This window comes from Suillus plorans (genome assembly GCF_016647745.1).
Source record: "Suillus plorans strain S12 chromosome Unknown HD556scaffold_24, whole genome shotgun sequence".
Taxonomy (NCBI): Eukaryota; Fungi; Basidiomycota; class Agaricomycetes; order Boletales; family Suillaceae; genus Suillus; species Suillus plorans.
In genome coordinates, this window is record NW_024537408.1 from 320,305 (window position 1) to 336,906 (window position 16,602).

Consider the following 16,602-nt stretch of genomic DNA (forward strand, 5'->3'; position numbering starts at 1 on the left):
TAAAGGATTTTGTCACAGAACATATGACCAGGTAAATGCACCGCAATCAGCATAATCGCCAGCAAAAACTCACCGGTACAAGTACTGTTCGCCGAGCGCCAGCCTTGTTACATTGAACCCCTTCCCAAATTCCAAGTAGAAACCAGGCTGTGTGATAAGCCTGAGCCTTATCGGCACGGTCACTTGCATCAAATGCATAAAAAGACAGCAAAGAAAATCTATACCTTCATACTTTCGAACCATTTCATACTTTCTGAGTCAGACTCAACACTGTTGCATCCAGTGCCATGTGAGCTTTTCTATGGTCTCTTGTAGATACCCAAGTACTGACCCATAACCCCCAAGCTGAATCATAAATTTGCGTTTGCCTACACTCGTCATGAATACTGTATCCAACGTCGATCAAGTACCTTTTTCCAGGACAAGGCCAAGGTTCATACCTCGGGTAAGAGATGTCTTTCGACGGGCCCCTTCTATTGTAGCTCACAACATATTTACAGAACAAGGGCCACCTCCAAGCCTCGTACCCATTATTGTCGAGTTGACGCCTACAGTACATGCGCATCAGGAAGCAACCGAGCTCATAGCCTTTTTGTTTGACTATACACGCACAGTGTTCTCTCGGGCACTGTTTGTTGAGAAGCATGAACCACGAGTCGGCTCGTACTCTAGTACGCCAATAGCTAAAGAGCTGAGACCCTATAGTATTGTTCCGAGAGATACCGAATGCATACATTTTGTGACGCTTCATCTAAGAACCATCAAGGGAATGTCTCATCTTCGAGCACACTTAGCTCGCCTCTGAGGAGGAACTGTCTTCCTTCTATCAAGGACTACGGAGGACTACATACCTCACCTTAGTTGTATGGAAAAAACCATATATATTTACTGTCATTGAAGCTTAAGGCTAGCTAATAGCCTGATGCTGACAATACATCTAGTGGTTGTATTGAGTTGTGGGGTATTGATCTAATTATAGTGAAGCGGCCCGGATGACCGTCACTCCGCCCGGATCACTCCTTTGCTCGGGCGTGCAAACTTGTGCAGAGCATACTAGGTCGATCATGGAGGCTAAGCACTATAGCACCTGCTATTCTTGCAACACTGTACGGCTGAAGACACGACAAACTTGTGCACCGAAGAATGTCATGGTCGCTGGGCAGACGAAGGGGTTCCACTGGGGCTGGCTCGTGGTTGCGCATTCGGATCTCAGAGTCTAAGGGGGGGGCCGGGTCCATGCAGTGTCGATGGTAGATGCTGCTGCCACCATTATCAGCCGCAGCCACCTCACCAAGTCGGCCAAAAGTCGAACCTCAGACGCCCGCCGAGAAAACAAATTTTGCAGTCACAAAATTGAAATCTTCGCTTCCTTGCTATCCGGCCGCCTACTAAGGCTTGGTCGATCAGAACTTCGAGTGCCGATGGGCTAACAATTGGCTCCACTAGACAACGCGCTGCAGCCCCAATACCTATTTGAAATCATCGGTCTTGTCAATATCTGGCCTATTGCAATCCAAGAGAGCTCACCGCCTCCTTTGAACGCGTTCAATATAAACATCCCCGTATTTGCCACCTTTCCTAACTGCCAAATTGATAATGACACCAGTGGAGACCTTCCGGGGTCATGATGAATTCATTAGGCCCAAGCATTCAGGACCTAGTACTTTCGGGGATTGCAGTTAATGATCGGCCTCCGGGGTAAGACCGCTTGGCGATAGGACCTTGCAGTAGAATGAAGGGGCATGAGCAGGGAGTATATGTAGTTTTGAGGGATGGCCAATGGGTACTGAGTTGCCTCTGCTAATGGAGAGTCGTCCCGCAGAGCTCAAAACTCGCAAGGATGACTGGGATCACGAACTATTTTATGGGCAGTCTCTTCATGATTGACATATCCGCAGATCCGGACAGCATGCGTCTTGCCACGAGCAAGTCGCCAGATGATACGAATATATGGAATCTTGACACAGGATAGATCGTGGTTCATTCGACAGTGGTTATTTGGGACGGTATTTTCTCATCACTCGAACAAACTCACTGTGAAATCGGATGCTACCGTGTGGGGAGTGCCTCGGAAGTATCTGAAGTTATTATGGGGTGTGGGAGACTTCGCGGTGGGTTACAGACGTATGCAACTGTGTTCTGGACAACCGAAGATCTGACCATTCTGACCAGCTTCAGGCACGATAGTGCCAAAATGATTTGTGAGTTCGACGCGCTGATGCTGGAGCCTCACTGTCTGAGAGCTTTGTTGCGAAGGGTTTGATGTTTAGATCCCCATCCTGCCCTACTCTCATCTGACTCATGCCAACAGTGGCTTCTCAACCGGATATGAGCTGAACACCTACATATGCAGCATTTCACAATTTTTTTAGCATCTAACCTGCACAAGAGCCACAGCCCTGTGTGCACATCCATAGATGTATCTGTTGTACGCCAACATCCTCTTTCAAGACGGTGCGTCTGAAATACACGCCTTACTCGGCATTCAGCCCGCCCCGAAACCCCGCGCTGCTTCCTTGCGCCGTAATCCAGCGATATTGCCCATGATATTTTTGCCCCTGGACATGCTGACCTTCTCCTATAATGGACCCACAATAACCCGCTTTTCTTTGCTACCCGCCTTCTTGCCCTTTACCCACAGATGCGGTTTCTGTTTGTGACGACGACCTTCTAATTAACCATGTATATTTGTTGTTCCTTATTTCCTTTCCAAGTTGACTAAACAATCGCGCTGTAGTCCACAGCTACATCCCTACTGCCCAGCCGCTCCTCTTTCGAATCACCACTGCATTCAGACGTAGTTCCCATGGAGAACGTAAGTGTCAAATCATCGTACACCGTTTCGAACTCATTTACAATTGATCAGTCTCGACCCATATCGGCATCATCCACTCTCGCATTCTCTGTCAGTACTGCCATAACATTCACACTCTCTATTGACCTGCGTTCATGCAGGTCATACACCATCGTTGATTTTCCTCTCGCGCGGGTTTCAAGTAATGATGATGGCTGGGTGCCCGATGAGTTTAACCTTTCTTCACATAACTGGGATTCACAACAGCATCCTGGACAGCGTGATGGATAACCTGAAGCAGTCTGCATTTCTATTTTCACAGTGACTTCGCGAACATGAGTGGGTGTTTTTCACTTTATCACCGTCACGACATAATTTACCCACAAGTGTCTGCAGACTACAAGTCTTCAATCAGGTTCAATTGGAACCCTGGATGAATGACATTCGAGAGCATCCTCGGTATACAGTCTATCCAACACAACTCTTCATTGCTATTATCACCATGTCTATGTTTTGTTGATCTCCTTACGCATGATGCAGTTGACTTATCTCATCTTCCGTCTCGCAGCTCCTCAGTGAACACGAAGTGTTGGCAAACGCCGCAAAACACTCGTTGACAGATAACCCGTCTGTTGGTCGTGCCGTGCTTCTGTGACACTGATCAGGGCTGGTAAGTCTGAACCCTGCGCCACGCAGCACATCAGAATCCCGTTTCCTGATCGCTGCTGTCAAAAGGGTTTCGTCCAGTGTAAAAAGGTGCAACATACACAGCTCGTATCGAGCATGCCAGCTTTAGGGGTTATCTAGACGGTGAGTTTGAAGACATCATTCACTTACATGCATCGAGTCTGACTTGACGAACAAGGTCTGATTGCATCAACGATACATTGAATACACGCCGTTGTGCCACTTGCCATCTGCGAACTTACCACTTGCCACTTGCCACTGACCTTTGTCCATTGTCCTTCGGCTAGGAGGCAGCTACGCATACATTGCTTTAGGTGAAAAGGAAATGACTTCTTTCCTTCCGCGGTTCGTAATCCCTTGATGCTGATCACCGCGGTGCTAGCACCGACCACAAGGAAGCCATCATGTGCGCATCCAACCAAATCCGTAACCTACGGGGTTACCACAAACGGATCAAACAAAGACATGTCGTACCACAAGTCAAAAAAACAACGCAGCGTGATTACAGCGCGTGTCTTCTTCGGGTTCATACTACCCCACGCATTGGCCAGGATTACGAAACTAGTGTGTGCCTTCACGGGAAAGAACGCTGGCAAGCGTTACATGATTGGGGTGTTGTTTGGAAGTTTGGCAGGACCCTTTTGATGCGCAAGGCATATTTTCAGCCAGGCCAATTGTTTGCCGATATGGCATTCTAGGGTTGCATGCAGGCGTGAGTGTTACAAGTTGAAGGCTTGATCCATGGCTCTTCCATGGTATGGCGGTGTAAAGAAGGGCGTATATGGGAACTTGTAATTGGCTTGAAACCAGCAGCACGTCCTATAAGTAGATGCTGCGTACCACAAGTTGGCATTGTGTGGCCAGGCCAGCCTGGCCTAGCATGGGTTAGTATGCAGAGCCTCGAACATTAAGGGATCGAAACTATGTACCACATATGTAATTTTTTTTTATAAATTACTGATCAGAAGATGGTTCTGATCTTCTTATAATATCCACACGTGGACGAGCGTCTCTGCGGTAATCCCAATGCAGCAAAACCTCGACGAGCATCACGTACTGCGAAAGCAACGCGGGAAGAATTGTGATAGAATGGAACGAATGAACAAAATTAACAAGATAGGTCCATAAATCTATCTTCGTCGAGCGCCTTGGCCATGAAGTTATCACGATGTCCGCGGATTCACTCAGCCACTCATCATAAATGAACAGAACTTCATCAAGTTGAGAGTCGCCCCGCGATCGTACGAGATTGGCTATTCGTCGAAATGAGATGAGTGGGACTGAATGAAGTCTTCGATGAGATACATGCGTTGTTGGTCTGTCTTGAATGGAGCTCTCCCCCAGTCATATCTCAGGAGGAGATGCCAACGTTTGTGCGATCGAATTTGATAGACCCGAAAGGAAAAGGATGATCCGCTTAAATCAGAGGTATAAGCTGGTATAGGCATATGCAAAGGCACACTGATTCGGGATCTAGCGAAATGAAATAGATAGGAGAATGTCAAACGTCTTCAAGACACAAGAGATAATCGCTGGGCAAAGGGAAATCGATGAGATTGCGGGCAGAAGCGCAGGTCATTAGACTCACCGAGGTCGCATGGATGATCTAGAACAAAGGAGGGGAGAAGACAAAGCATGTGATATGGTGAAGGGCGAATCTGAGGATGTCAACAACACCGTCCATTTGATGCCTTTCTTCGATAATATTGAGAGCCAAGCCATATAGTGGCGGAGTGGCACAAACCTGCAGTGCAAGCCTTGTGTCGAATCAATTGTATTGCCCATGCTGCGATAGATGCTTAATCCGTCACGGAAGTAAAGTGGCTTCAGTACTCCGCTCTGGCAGGTTCATTAAGCCTCCAGTCTCTAAATTCAATACAGGAACACAGCATTCCTATGCTGAGCAGGGAAAGCTCCACACCTCGTTGAAACCGTGAGGTGCTCATAACAAGAGGACTTCTTCGCTTCCTCGCTAGATGGAACTACCGTTTCCAGTACCAACTTGGGCGATGGAGGACGGGTATTGCTCCCGCGGTGCGGCTCGGCTAAGCTGAAGAGCGGATCCCATATAAAACGGATAAACGATGAAGCAACAAAGGAGTCTCTCTCGGATAGATAGCGAAGAGAATAATCTGAGGAATGGCGTGTTATCTTATCAGGTTCCGGCTCGGGAGCGCTCGCCACAGAGCAGTTTTAAACTCACCAGAATGAAGAGTAAAAATGCAATGCAAAAAACTCGCGGGGAAGTCAGAAGCGCTGCTAAAAACTCGCCTTTCGAGCGAGGACTGATGGACGCCGATCAGACTGCATCTGGCGAATGAGCCGGATACAGAAAAGAGCTATCACTTACCACATAAAATAGGATGCGCAGCATTGTTTGAGCTGCAGATAACTGATCAAGCAAAAGACCGAACGCGTTGCAGAGGGCGTGTGGGCTCGACCCTGTATTTACTCATCCAAATACGTCTGAAGATTGGATATCCCACCAGGTAGTACATAGTCACGCGTCAGGCAGAATGACAGCATGGATTGGAACAGCCAAAACTATTGCGGTGATGTTACGTCGAGGGCTGACGTGTGCAAGAGACGGTTAGAGGCCTAGGCGACGGAGCGATGACACAATATGCATGCATGAGCAGTGGATAGTTGGATAACTGAGAGGTAACGTGTCCAAATGCGAATGTAAATCACGGATAATCGGAAGAATTGGCCGGAATCGAGAGCGCAACGTTTGAGGGTTTATCCCACAGGCATGACGCGTGTGGGGTAGTCGAGACGACATTAGTACGCAATCCCGCCGGAACGAACGCGTCGTGATAGGAACAAGAGACCACGCGCCTTCCGACTCTTTGTTTTACGTTCATTTTTTGGAGCTGGATAAGGAGTCGAGGACGGGTCAAGGACCGAATGCCCACGCCACGTCGGGGACCAAGGCTTCCATTCCAGTCGTGTGTGGTTTAGCGCAGAAAAAAAAAACTTCGCTTGATGAAGCGACGAGTCTTGACGGAACGATAAGACTGCTAGCACTACGCCACATCGGATCGGGTCTCACATTCCGGTATGCAGGATGGATGGCCACACAGTACGATGCTGCAATATAGACAAATCTGGTGAGGGAAAGGGATAACGGGTACCAATCTGGCAAGTTGGAAGGGCGCCCTCCCTTTACGGCCCACAGCAGTATTGGTACTCGGGCATGAGAGAATGGTAGTTTTGTCTAATCGAGAGAGATAAGGGACTTATGATTGGAGCACAGGGTACTCTGCCAACTATGTGCGGCGTGACAGCAGAGGTCAGCTGAAAGAGAAAGGCATGAGGCGGCATGAGACGGTGATGACCTGTCAAAAGTACGGAAAGTACCGGGCTAGGCCGACGGAGCACTCAATCTGATCGCAAAGGGAAGATTCGGTCATTTCATTGTCATTCAATCGTAACTCCTCCAAACTACGTATGATACTCCTTCGTTCCACTCCTTCGCTCTCCTTCTGTCCCAGTTCAATCCCTCTGCTCCACTTATCGGATCCCCATAACTCCCAGGAAAATCCCACCGGGGGACGTAGATAGATTAATACATATCCGGTCCGTAACAATGAATAGAAATGTGAATGCATGACTGTTGCATAGATGTCCATTGCGCGTGCGAAAGCAAAATTGAAAACGATGCGAAAATAAGAAAATGCCGAGGGATGCAAATGCGAGCGTGAATGTGAAGATTGCGCGAGTGGAGTCGCGCTTGCAAGAAAGCGTCGCTGAAATGCGAAGTTGAGAAATGCGACGTCGTGTTGAAGAATAATATGTGCGCATGGACAGGTGCTAGGCACGACGTGTCCCACTGGGTATTGGGGGTATGCAAGGTTGCGACCCTCGGCGACATGCGCTCAAAAGGAAGAAAGCATATACAGTTGCAAGAGGTGTGATAACATCGGTGGCGCATTTAGCCCGACATTCTCCGCTGGATTCTACGCTTTGTCCGGAATAGACTGAAGCGCAAGCTCAGTGTAAAGGCATGCCACTGACGGCGAATAGCATGTCCACACGTAGGTCTACAAGCACATTGTCAGCTATTGAGAAGTGATTCAGTTGGGAATATAACTCACGTGAAGTCACTGTCAGATGTAAGAGGTTGGGGTGTCTCGATATGAGGGTTCTCAGGATACGTCTCCTTCTCAGTCTGAGGAGATTTTGATCTCGAAGTGAAGTATTTCTCCCTGAGAGGTGCGTGTTCTTGATGATCTAGCTGCTCGTCTTCATCTTCAACTTCAACCAAATTTCTTGACTCATACGACGAAGGCTCGTCGTAGGGGTAGTAGGCGGGGGAAGCGTAGTAAGTGGTAGTGGATGGCCGTCTCCGTTGCTTCTCGATAGATGCACGTCTCTGGCAAATCTCCTCATCTTCCTCTGCATCACTCTCGTCCGAATATATCCGCCCCAAACTCGGTTTAGAGTGCGCATGGCCAAAAGTGGGGAAGTCACGGAAATCAGGATCATGAAGGTCACCGTGGTGATCAACGTAAACCTCCCTGATAGCAGTTCGTGAGCCTAGAGCCTTGAATGATGTTTGATGAGACGGCGATGCATATGAGGGGTCAAGAAGGCGCGCGATGTCAGAAGCGCGGGTTGAGGGGGAATATGTGCGATGTGCAGCAAATGGATTCACGCTGAAGTGTTGCGAGGATGGGGAAGGAGAACGTTTACGTCTGAGACGGTGTCTTTCAATTGGTGGAGATGGTACACTGTGTGATGTGGATGCAGAGTCATAGGATGCCATGGTCGACGTTGGATCGAATTGAGTAGTACTGGTGATTATGCGGGGCATGTCCGCACAACTATAAAAAGGTTCTTGGACAGGTGCGCTATATGTATAACGCGAAATGTTGTTATTCGGGTCGGATGGACTATAGCCAGATTTGTGAGCAGGGAAGGCGGGCTACTTGAAAATTAGAAGCACGGCGGGCCGTCACCGAGAAAAAAAAATTCAAGGGTCGAAAAGCGATTTGGAGGATTATATAGTAGATCCCAAGTTCAAGCCGATATATGAAGGGCTTGATATCGTACAGGTTAAGGGGGAGGGATACACGGACATGATGGGAGGACAGGAGGATGTTTATATACGCAGTGACAAAGGTGAGCTGTAAATCCGGCAACCCAAGACAAACCGCGTAATCGTGCACCTTGAAATCCAGATTAGGAAATAATATCCGATTATGGGGTGATGCCATGTCAAGTGATCCGATTTGGGTCAATCTGAGATATGCGGCGATTGCGCCAGGAATTGTCCTTTTTTTCTTTATCGCCTCAAAGTAAGCCTTTATCAGGAAATGCCCTCTCGTTCCACGTTCTTTGCCTCGAGTTTCTGTTAAGAATTATTATTATATTATTATGTAGATTATCGCAATCAGAATATTATACTCGAGGTTGGCACGACTTTGCTGTGCAATACCGACCAAGCCGGGCCAAATGACTCACACTCATCCGCAGGCACCGCAGCTGACTCAACTACTCGACTGCTGACACAACCTTTTCCCCTTTATTCCGGCTCCTGCCGCCGGCCTATATCAGGTATATCCACGTGAACCACGTATCATATCGTCTTGCATGATATCATGGTGCAATCAGTTCGGTCACAATCATTCACCGACTATCCAGAGCGCCTAGCGTTTCGATCTCACCGGTGGAATATTCACATTAAGCTCGTTCACCATCCTACCCGAGACAGTACAGTTTCAGGCCTCGAAAGGGGAATCGGACCGTGGCCTCAGGCCATGAGTCTCGTCTAGGCCAGTCTCTGTCCGTGCATTCATATCTAAACCATAATTTTGTGTGGTTTGAGGTGCGTCTAGTTTCATATAACAGTGATCCCCGCCGAGTTTCGCAAGGCCAAACCGCCGTCGCAGTAGACCCCATTATAGCACCTTATGCATGTGTTCTATAGATTGCTTTGTGACCATTTGAGCCTTATTAGCGACCTGCCACACCGTGCCGCCGCCCTCGTGTCAACCAGCTGCCATCTTCCTGTGACAAATTACATTCAACCACATCCCGAATCCGCCTATTTAGTACACCTTCTGTTCTTAGTTGACCGGACCTTTCTCTGGTTATTTATTCATATCACAGGCTAAAATGGGCGTCAATGGCCGCATACTCCGCATTGGCCTTGGAATAGACGATCTTTTGACCAGAAATATCCCCATTCTCCCTCACGGGGTTTATCGTAAGCCTTCAATTAGCTCTTGTGGCAAATTTATCCACACACATGTACACTACCAGCGAGTCGTATCCCAAGTTCCCTTTTTCTCTCCCAACGGTGTGCGTGGAGGGCAGAGGGCCCCACGGAACATGGGCCCAATCCAGATAACTTCAGACCAGCCAGTAACTACCCATACCCATGGAATGGAAGAGATACCCTAGTTACTTCTTTGTACTAGAATTGACATTACCTACGTGTACAGCTTGTAGTGCCACGCCATTACCTGAGGCCATTCCCTCGTTGTAGTCACGAAGTTCTCTCGTTTTGATCACATCAGCATTAAATATGTGCCTCTTTTGGCCATGGAGGGAGCGCTTATCATTGGATGGCCTTGGGGTTGATGCACAGCCGGTCTTGGCCAATCGAACGGGATTGGTGCACAGCAGGCCAAGTACTAATACAGCAGGCCAGATGGCCTTTGTCCTGCCATCGATATGGTCACGAGACACATAAACACGTTGTATGCTTGGCACGATCTTGTATGATATCCTTTGATACCACGTATATGGCGTTTTCATCTCTTTCCCCAGGAACCGGTTATTATGCATCGTGGGCTTGGTTATTGTAGGGTAACTGATTTTATTGTTATCTTATCTCCCTAGGAATCATGATCAGCTGCCACTAACTACGCACAGATACATCCGACTTGTGACCTTCGCTTGGTTCTTAAAGGCCGACTGTGACTTAAACGGATGTTCCAGTACACCCCTTTCCCCTCGGCTCACTCTCGAACCACTCTGTTAATATGCTCCATACCCGCTTCTTCGGTTTCCCCATCCTATCCGCTTACCGCTTTCCAGAGTTCTAGATGGCGTCCCCCTCTCTCCGAATGGAGCTCCAACCCCCTGAAGTACAATTCAAACCAAAAGTCTCCCGGTCATCAATTACCACATCTAGTCGCCGTCTTCCACGGTAACAAGCGAAATTGATAACGGATTCAGCGCCTTTCACGGATTCGTCTGGTGTGATTACATCGAGGTCCTGCTTGATCAACAACGATCTACATATACGTCGATGGAGTCCAGACTGTTATCGATCTGTACCTCAAGCTGCCGGCATCTGGACCGTCATCGATGTCATCGTCGGGCTGATCGATTGGCTTCACCCCGAGGTCATCCAATTTTCGCTACTGGTAAGCTATTATTGTGCGCAGTTATTGTAGAATGACGCCGATTATCTTATAGTGATCGATAACCTGACGATGACCAACGAATTACCTACGTTGGTAATCAGAACACCTTTGTCAACTCAACACGCACATTCCTCACCAATAGGCGATTACTGATCTCACACTGATAATCTCATCTTCGAACCTCCGCGCATTATCTTTACCTCAACACGATGGATCCTCGCGGTTCTGGATTTCCAACTAGGACCGTCGACCCATATGAAACTCCATACTGAACGCTCGTCGTGTGTTAGAAGACATCTATGGGCACGTTTTATTCATATCGTCCGGCCATCTCCTTGTGATAATCTCATTTTAGACTCATTTTCAACATTCACAATGAAAGACAAAACGTGAAATATTGGTCATTGCTGCGCCCGTCGCCTTGTGATCCACCTCTTTCATCTGACTCTTGTAATCTTCAGGCTGGGCGGTGCCGCTGTGGATTATTCGCGGTCGACGAAAGTGGCTGGGATACCAGCACAGTGCCGCGTTGCGAATTTCTTTGTTTAGGATCGAGTACTTCCAAAGATCGTGGTATTGCCCTGATTCATGTGTCTACCTGAAGTCGTATCTGAGCCCTATCGTCATTTTCCCACTATTTGATGCTTTCCGTGATCATATCCCAAGCGATGGTGCCAGACGATGCCTTCCATCAGTACGGCGACTATGCGTGGTATTCCTATCCGAGGCCGCCATATGAATGCCCCTGTACGCTAAACATTGATTCACCAGGTCCATTGCCACAGGGATACCCTTGAATTCATGGATCCACCAGCGTATCAATTCAAGGCCGGTATTCTCGTTTCAAGTTGGTACTCACATTCATTCGCATGCTCACCTTGCGCGCTCTGGCATTCCGGCATGCAGATCTAATCGCTTCGTATGATATTAATACTTGCGCCGAATCATCCGGAACCCCTTGAATCCCAGACGGGGATAATAAGAATTGAACGGGATTTATTGGCGGAATACACACAGCTCCAGTTGGCATACCGTATCGGACAGTGTGTTTGATGGGTTGTGTGTAACGTCTATGATTGATCGCTCCCATTTTCCTGCATCCGAGTCTGTGCACGCAGTAGGAGTCCATCGTACGTATTACCGTCCTGATCAGCAACGATCTATGAACTGATCAGACTCACTATGTAGATTTCACCTGATGTGGCCTGACTTTATCGCATTTGCGAAGCTTGAACCCGTGGTATGCTTGTCTGCCGATTTCCGAGTCGGGTTTCGTTCTTAAAAATGATAGGGCTCATTCATGATATCGCCACCAATAGCGAAATGGTGGCGTAACGCCGCTCATTCCTCTTGGAGTTCGAGAATGCTGAGAATGTTTCAACGGTCTTACTGTACAATTGTCGACGAGCGCTCCTTTCGGGTCAACTTGAACAACCGTAATCTTCGAGTAACACCGGTCCGTATCGCCTATGTTTACTTACGTCAAGAGGTCTGCTTCTAATCCCGCTCGCTTTATCATACCGCAATTCTCGACTCGAGGCGCTAAGAGGATCATGGAGCCAAGCCACTCGCGGGAGTCGAACGGGCGTCTACTAGCTATGCTCCCCGCTTCCAGACAAGCGATTCCCGAGCATCACTCAAGGCGAGGCAATCTGTCACGGCAAACGTAAAACATCAAACTTCATCGGCGTGTTATGTAGGTTCAGCATCAGTCATTCAAAGTTTGGTGAATACTGCCGCATTATATTGACACACAAATTAGCGTTTTGCCGCTTCAAGTGGCGCTTTCGAGGTTGATAAGGAACGCGTTGCCCGAGGGGTCCGAGTCTCTTGCGTGACATGCATATTATTACTTTTCGCAAAAAAGGGTTCGTGCCTCAGCAATGCTTCAGGATACACATCATGGTTTGCATGCGCAATGATTCCCTGAAGGGCATACTCAAGCATCGTATCCCCATCAGGAGATCCAGCAGTGAGTGGGAATTACTTGCTGTGCTGCAAGGTTTAGAGAGACTGATGAATCCGTCCTAGCCCAACGAATGTCAATCAAACCATAGTATTTATGCTCACTGCGGTCTTATCGCTCATAGTCTCCAGCGGAGGATCATATGTCAGCTCAATTGGTTTGAGGGGCAACACAATTCGCCCTTCATTTCCCACAGCTCCATAGCTCACGCCCAACGGACCCACAACGGCGTGATCCAAGGCCTTTTTCCACAGGCCAGCATCTCAGTCGGAGTCAGATATCATTGGTCAAAACTAATGAGCTGTGCCCGTTTTCATTCGATCCAGCTCCAGCTCCCTGAAAGCATTTCCAACGGCGCAATGCATCTGTCCGTATCATTTACTCATCCGCTGCATGAGGTTTCTGCCTGTTCATCGTCTGAGCTCGGACCCGGGCCTGTGCCTATACACCTGGACCTGTGTTCCCATCTATCATGTCACACTTAGGGGTGCGTAAACACTCTCTCGACTGAATGTTGTGCCTTGATCATCTCACAAACGTCGTTGTGATTCTTGGGGGTAAACTCTCCCAAGCATGCGAGACTCATCATCCATCGCGTATAAACCGATTATGCTTCGATGGTTTTGAGCTCAGACTCGTCGATGGATGAATTGGGACAGGGGTAACATCTTCCCAAGTACAGCGTGCTAACACGGCCTTGGCTAGCCCGGCATGGGCTCGCTGTTTGATATTGCACACTCTTGGCTGATTCTGGCCGTATCGCGTTAGTACACGACTAGCCTCAGTGGGCACGGCTTTCTTGGGGAAGAAACGAACTGCTATTTTGAACCTTGAACCTCCCCACTTGGTCTGCCCTGGCCATCTCACGCACAGCACTACTAACTCAGTCGATCAAGTCTGCCAAGCAGTCGTATCTTGACGTCCCGAGCCCCACTACGACCATGCCCATACTGATCGCATGCAAAACTGGATCACCGGACACCTGCACGCACTGCTTATGAACAGATATGCCCGATCTTGCATATGACAGTTACGCAGTGCTGACTTGAACCTGGCTAATAGTAGCTCCATATTCGATCTCGTCGGGAGAAGCCAAGTAATGATAGCGCAAACGCTATTCTTGGACGCACATGCACCAGTAACACTATTTCTGTTTTATTTGGAGTAACCATGCAGAACACCCAACATCCCCATGGGATTCAACACCCCTTTTGCAATTTCAAAAACATCGTAGATAAATGTGGTTCGTGTCAATAAAAGATGGTCGAGCCAATGAATGTTAGTACACAGTGAAAACGGTATGTTGTGAATCTGATGTGCGCAAAGAGAGAGAAGTAGAATAATATGCATATAGATCGAAAACAATGAAAATTAGATCATGCGTCGGATTTTTCTTTTGGCCTCAGGATAGGGTGGAGCACCTGCTCATGCAACGCCTTCCCCGCGGGGACCTGGTAGCAACAGTTAGTTTACCCGACTGAAAGATGGACTGGCCCCTCTAAACGCACCATCGGGTACACGTGCTCGTCGGTTTCGACCATACATTCAAGCAAAATGGGTTTCGAGCCGTCGTATTCCAGGAACTCTTTCATTTTTGCAGGAAGGTCTGCCGTAGATTCGCATCGAATCGCGTGCACGTTCATGGCTTTAGCCAGCATAACGAAGTCGGGGTTTGTCATCCGAGTGTGCGAGTACCTGGAATCATAGAATAGATCTAGATTTCCCATGAGAACTATCCATATATTGAAAGTGGGATCGACCAACCTTGCCATTGCAAAACCATACCCTGGAATTCGTTGTTAAGGATGAGGACTTTGACACCAATATTGTACTGCGAGGCAGTGGCGAGTTCCATAGCAGTCATGCTAAATGATGCGTCGCCATCGATGTCAATAACAGTTTTGTTAGGCGCGGCCACTTTAGCACCAACGGCAGCGGGAAGGCCAAAACCCATGGTCTGCAAAATTGTCAACGTCCGGTATCCCGTGGAAAAACGCGATAGCTCACTCCAAGACCACCAGAAGTGACCATCGACAGAGGCGTCTTCCATCGGAAGTGTTGGGCCGCCCACATTTGATGTTGACCAACACCAGTAGTTATGATAACATCGTCCTTCTTGTGGGCCGTCTGCCGGTCCAACTCCTCGATAACTTCCTGTGGCTTGCTTCGTGCACCAGATTTTGAAGGGACGTATGTGAAGGGGTACTTCTGCTTCCACTCCTGGATGTCACCGAACCACCGTGTGCGTGGTGATGATCGGATCAAGGGGACGAGCGCAGCCATGTTGGAAACAACGTCGCCGAGGACGGGGATGGAAGCATTGACAACTTTGTTGATGTTCTTCGGCTGGATCTCAAAGTGGATGATACCTCCGCGGCCCTGCGAGGCAGCAGCCCGGGCAGCAGGTGCGAAAGTATCAACTTTGCCCGTGACACGGTCATCAAATCGTGCACCCAAAGCAATAATAACGTCTGCCTGTTGCATTGCCAAATTTGCATATGCAGATCCGTGCATGCCCAGCATGTGCAAACTTCTCTCATCTGTCTCGTCAAAGGCACCAAGGCCTTGCAGAGTGGTCGTTACAGGAATGTTACCCTCCTTAGCCAATTGCGCAAGTAATTTAGGTCCCAAAGGTGATGAGAGGACACCATTGCCAGCGTAAATAATAGGTCGTTGCGATTGGTTGATGAGGTTGGCAGCTTGCTGGATCAACACCATGTCGGTTAGAGAAGAGACAGGTTGCATAGGATTCGCAGGCAGGGTGTGGGAGCCTGGAGTGGTCGCTTTGTATGGCAATGGTGTGCGAAGAATCCCAGCGGTGACATCCTTGGGTAAATCGACCAACACAGGTCCAGGACGGCCAGAAGTTGCAATTTTGAATGCTTCGTTGATGCGTCTTGGCAGTTCTGCTATGTCCTTGACCATCACGTTCCACTTGGTACAGCTGCGTGAAATACCAATAACGTCGGCTTCTTGGAACGCGTCAGACCCGATAGCCGAGGTTGCTACCTGGCCGCAGAAAACAACGAGAGGAACGCCATCAGAAAGCGCGTCTTGCATTGCCGTAACGACATTGGTTGCGCCTGGGCCAGAAGTCACCAGGACGACACCAGGCTTTGCTGATACGCGGGCATAACCTTCTGCCATATGCCCAGCGCCTTGCTCATGGCGAGGAAGAACGAATTCGAAATGTTTAGAGTTGTAAATGGCATCGAACACAGGAAGAATAGCCCCGCCGGGATAACCAAAAACATGCTTTACCCCGTGGCGAAGCATCATCTCGTGGAAAATCTGACCACCTGACATACCAACAAAGGAATGATCTAGAGGTGTGTTGGTATGCGACTCCAAGTCAAATGGAATATTGTTTTTCTGCGGCAGCTGCTGAAATCCAGGAACTTGGGAGGGTCGACTGCGAATAGATACTATCAGATGACTTGAGATAAGAAAAGATACATGAAAGACACGCACGCAGAAGGAACCGCAGTAGCACTTCGAATTGATGATCTACTGATGTTTCTAGCATCTCTTATCCTAGCTTTTGCGTCGACAATCGAAGACGATGCGACAGTTGAGCGGGAGCGGGAAAATGAGACCTTTGCAGTAGATTTCGGTGCATTGCATACACGAAATGTAACAGGGAGCGACATGATTGTCGTTGAGTACAACGACGGGAGCAAGACAGAAAAGAGAAAGCGTTACTTTGAAATTGCTCTGAAACAAACAATTTTTGAAGTCTTGGAGTGCTAAGAGTGACTCGACTCGGTTAAGTCGGC

At 48.5% G+C, this 16,602-nt stretch overlaps 4 protein-coding genes across 4 annotated transcripts; 1 reads left to right on the forward strand and 3 right to left on the reverse strand.

The window, feature by feature from the left end:
* Positions 1–2,806: 2,806 nt before the first annotated feature.
* HD556DRAFT_1442639 (uncharacterized protein) lies at positions 2,807–3,085 on the forward strand (the record flags this gene model as incomplete). Its single annotated transcript, XM_041306487.1, has 2 exons — positions 2,807–2,815; positions 2,867–3,085. The coding sequence occupies 2 exons, from the start codon at positions 2,807–2,809 to the stop codon at positions 3,083–3,085; spliced, it is 228 nt and encodes a 75-aa protein (XP_041160890.1).
* A 4,330-nt stretch (positions 3,086–7,415) lies between these two features.
* HD556DRAFT_1442640 (uncharacterized protein) lies at positions 7,416–8,249 on the reverse strand (the record flags this gene model as incomplete). Its single annotated transcript, XM_041306488.1, has 2 exons — positions 7,416–7,524; positions 7,579–8,249. 2 exons carry the CDS (start codon positions 8,247–8,249, stop codon positions 7,416–7,418), a joined length of 780 nt encoding a protein of 259 aa, XP_041160891.1.
* A 1,340-nt stretch (positions 8,250–9,589) lies between these two features.
* Positions 9,590–10,276, reverse strand: HD556DRAFT_1307852 (uncharacterized protein; the record flags this gene model as incomplete). The annotated part of the gene is made up of 3 exons (XM_041300064.1): positions 9,590–9,698; positions 9,746–9,885; positions 9,923–10,276. The coding sequence occupies 3 exons, from the start codon at positions 10,274–10,276 to the stop codon at positions 9,590–9,592; spliced, it is 603 nt and encodes a 200-aa protein (XP_041160892.1).
* A 4,019-nt stretch (positions 10,277–14,295) lies between these two features.
* Positions 14,296–16,476, reverse strand: HD556DRAFT_1236266 (thiamine diphosphate-binding protein; the record flags this gene model as incomplete). Its single annotated transcript, XM_041297812.1, has 4 exons — positions 14,296–14,540; positions 14,591–14,783; positions 14,834–16,238; positions 16,298–16,476. The coding sequence occupies 4 exons, from the start codon at positions 16,474–16,476 to the stop codon at positions 14,296–14,298; spliced, it is 2,022 nt and encodes a 673-aa protein (XP_041160893.1).
* Between the last annotated feature and the right edge of the window lie 126 nt (positions 16,477–16,602).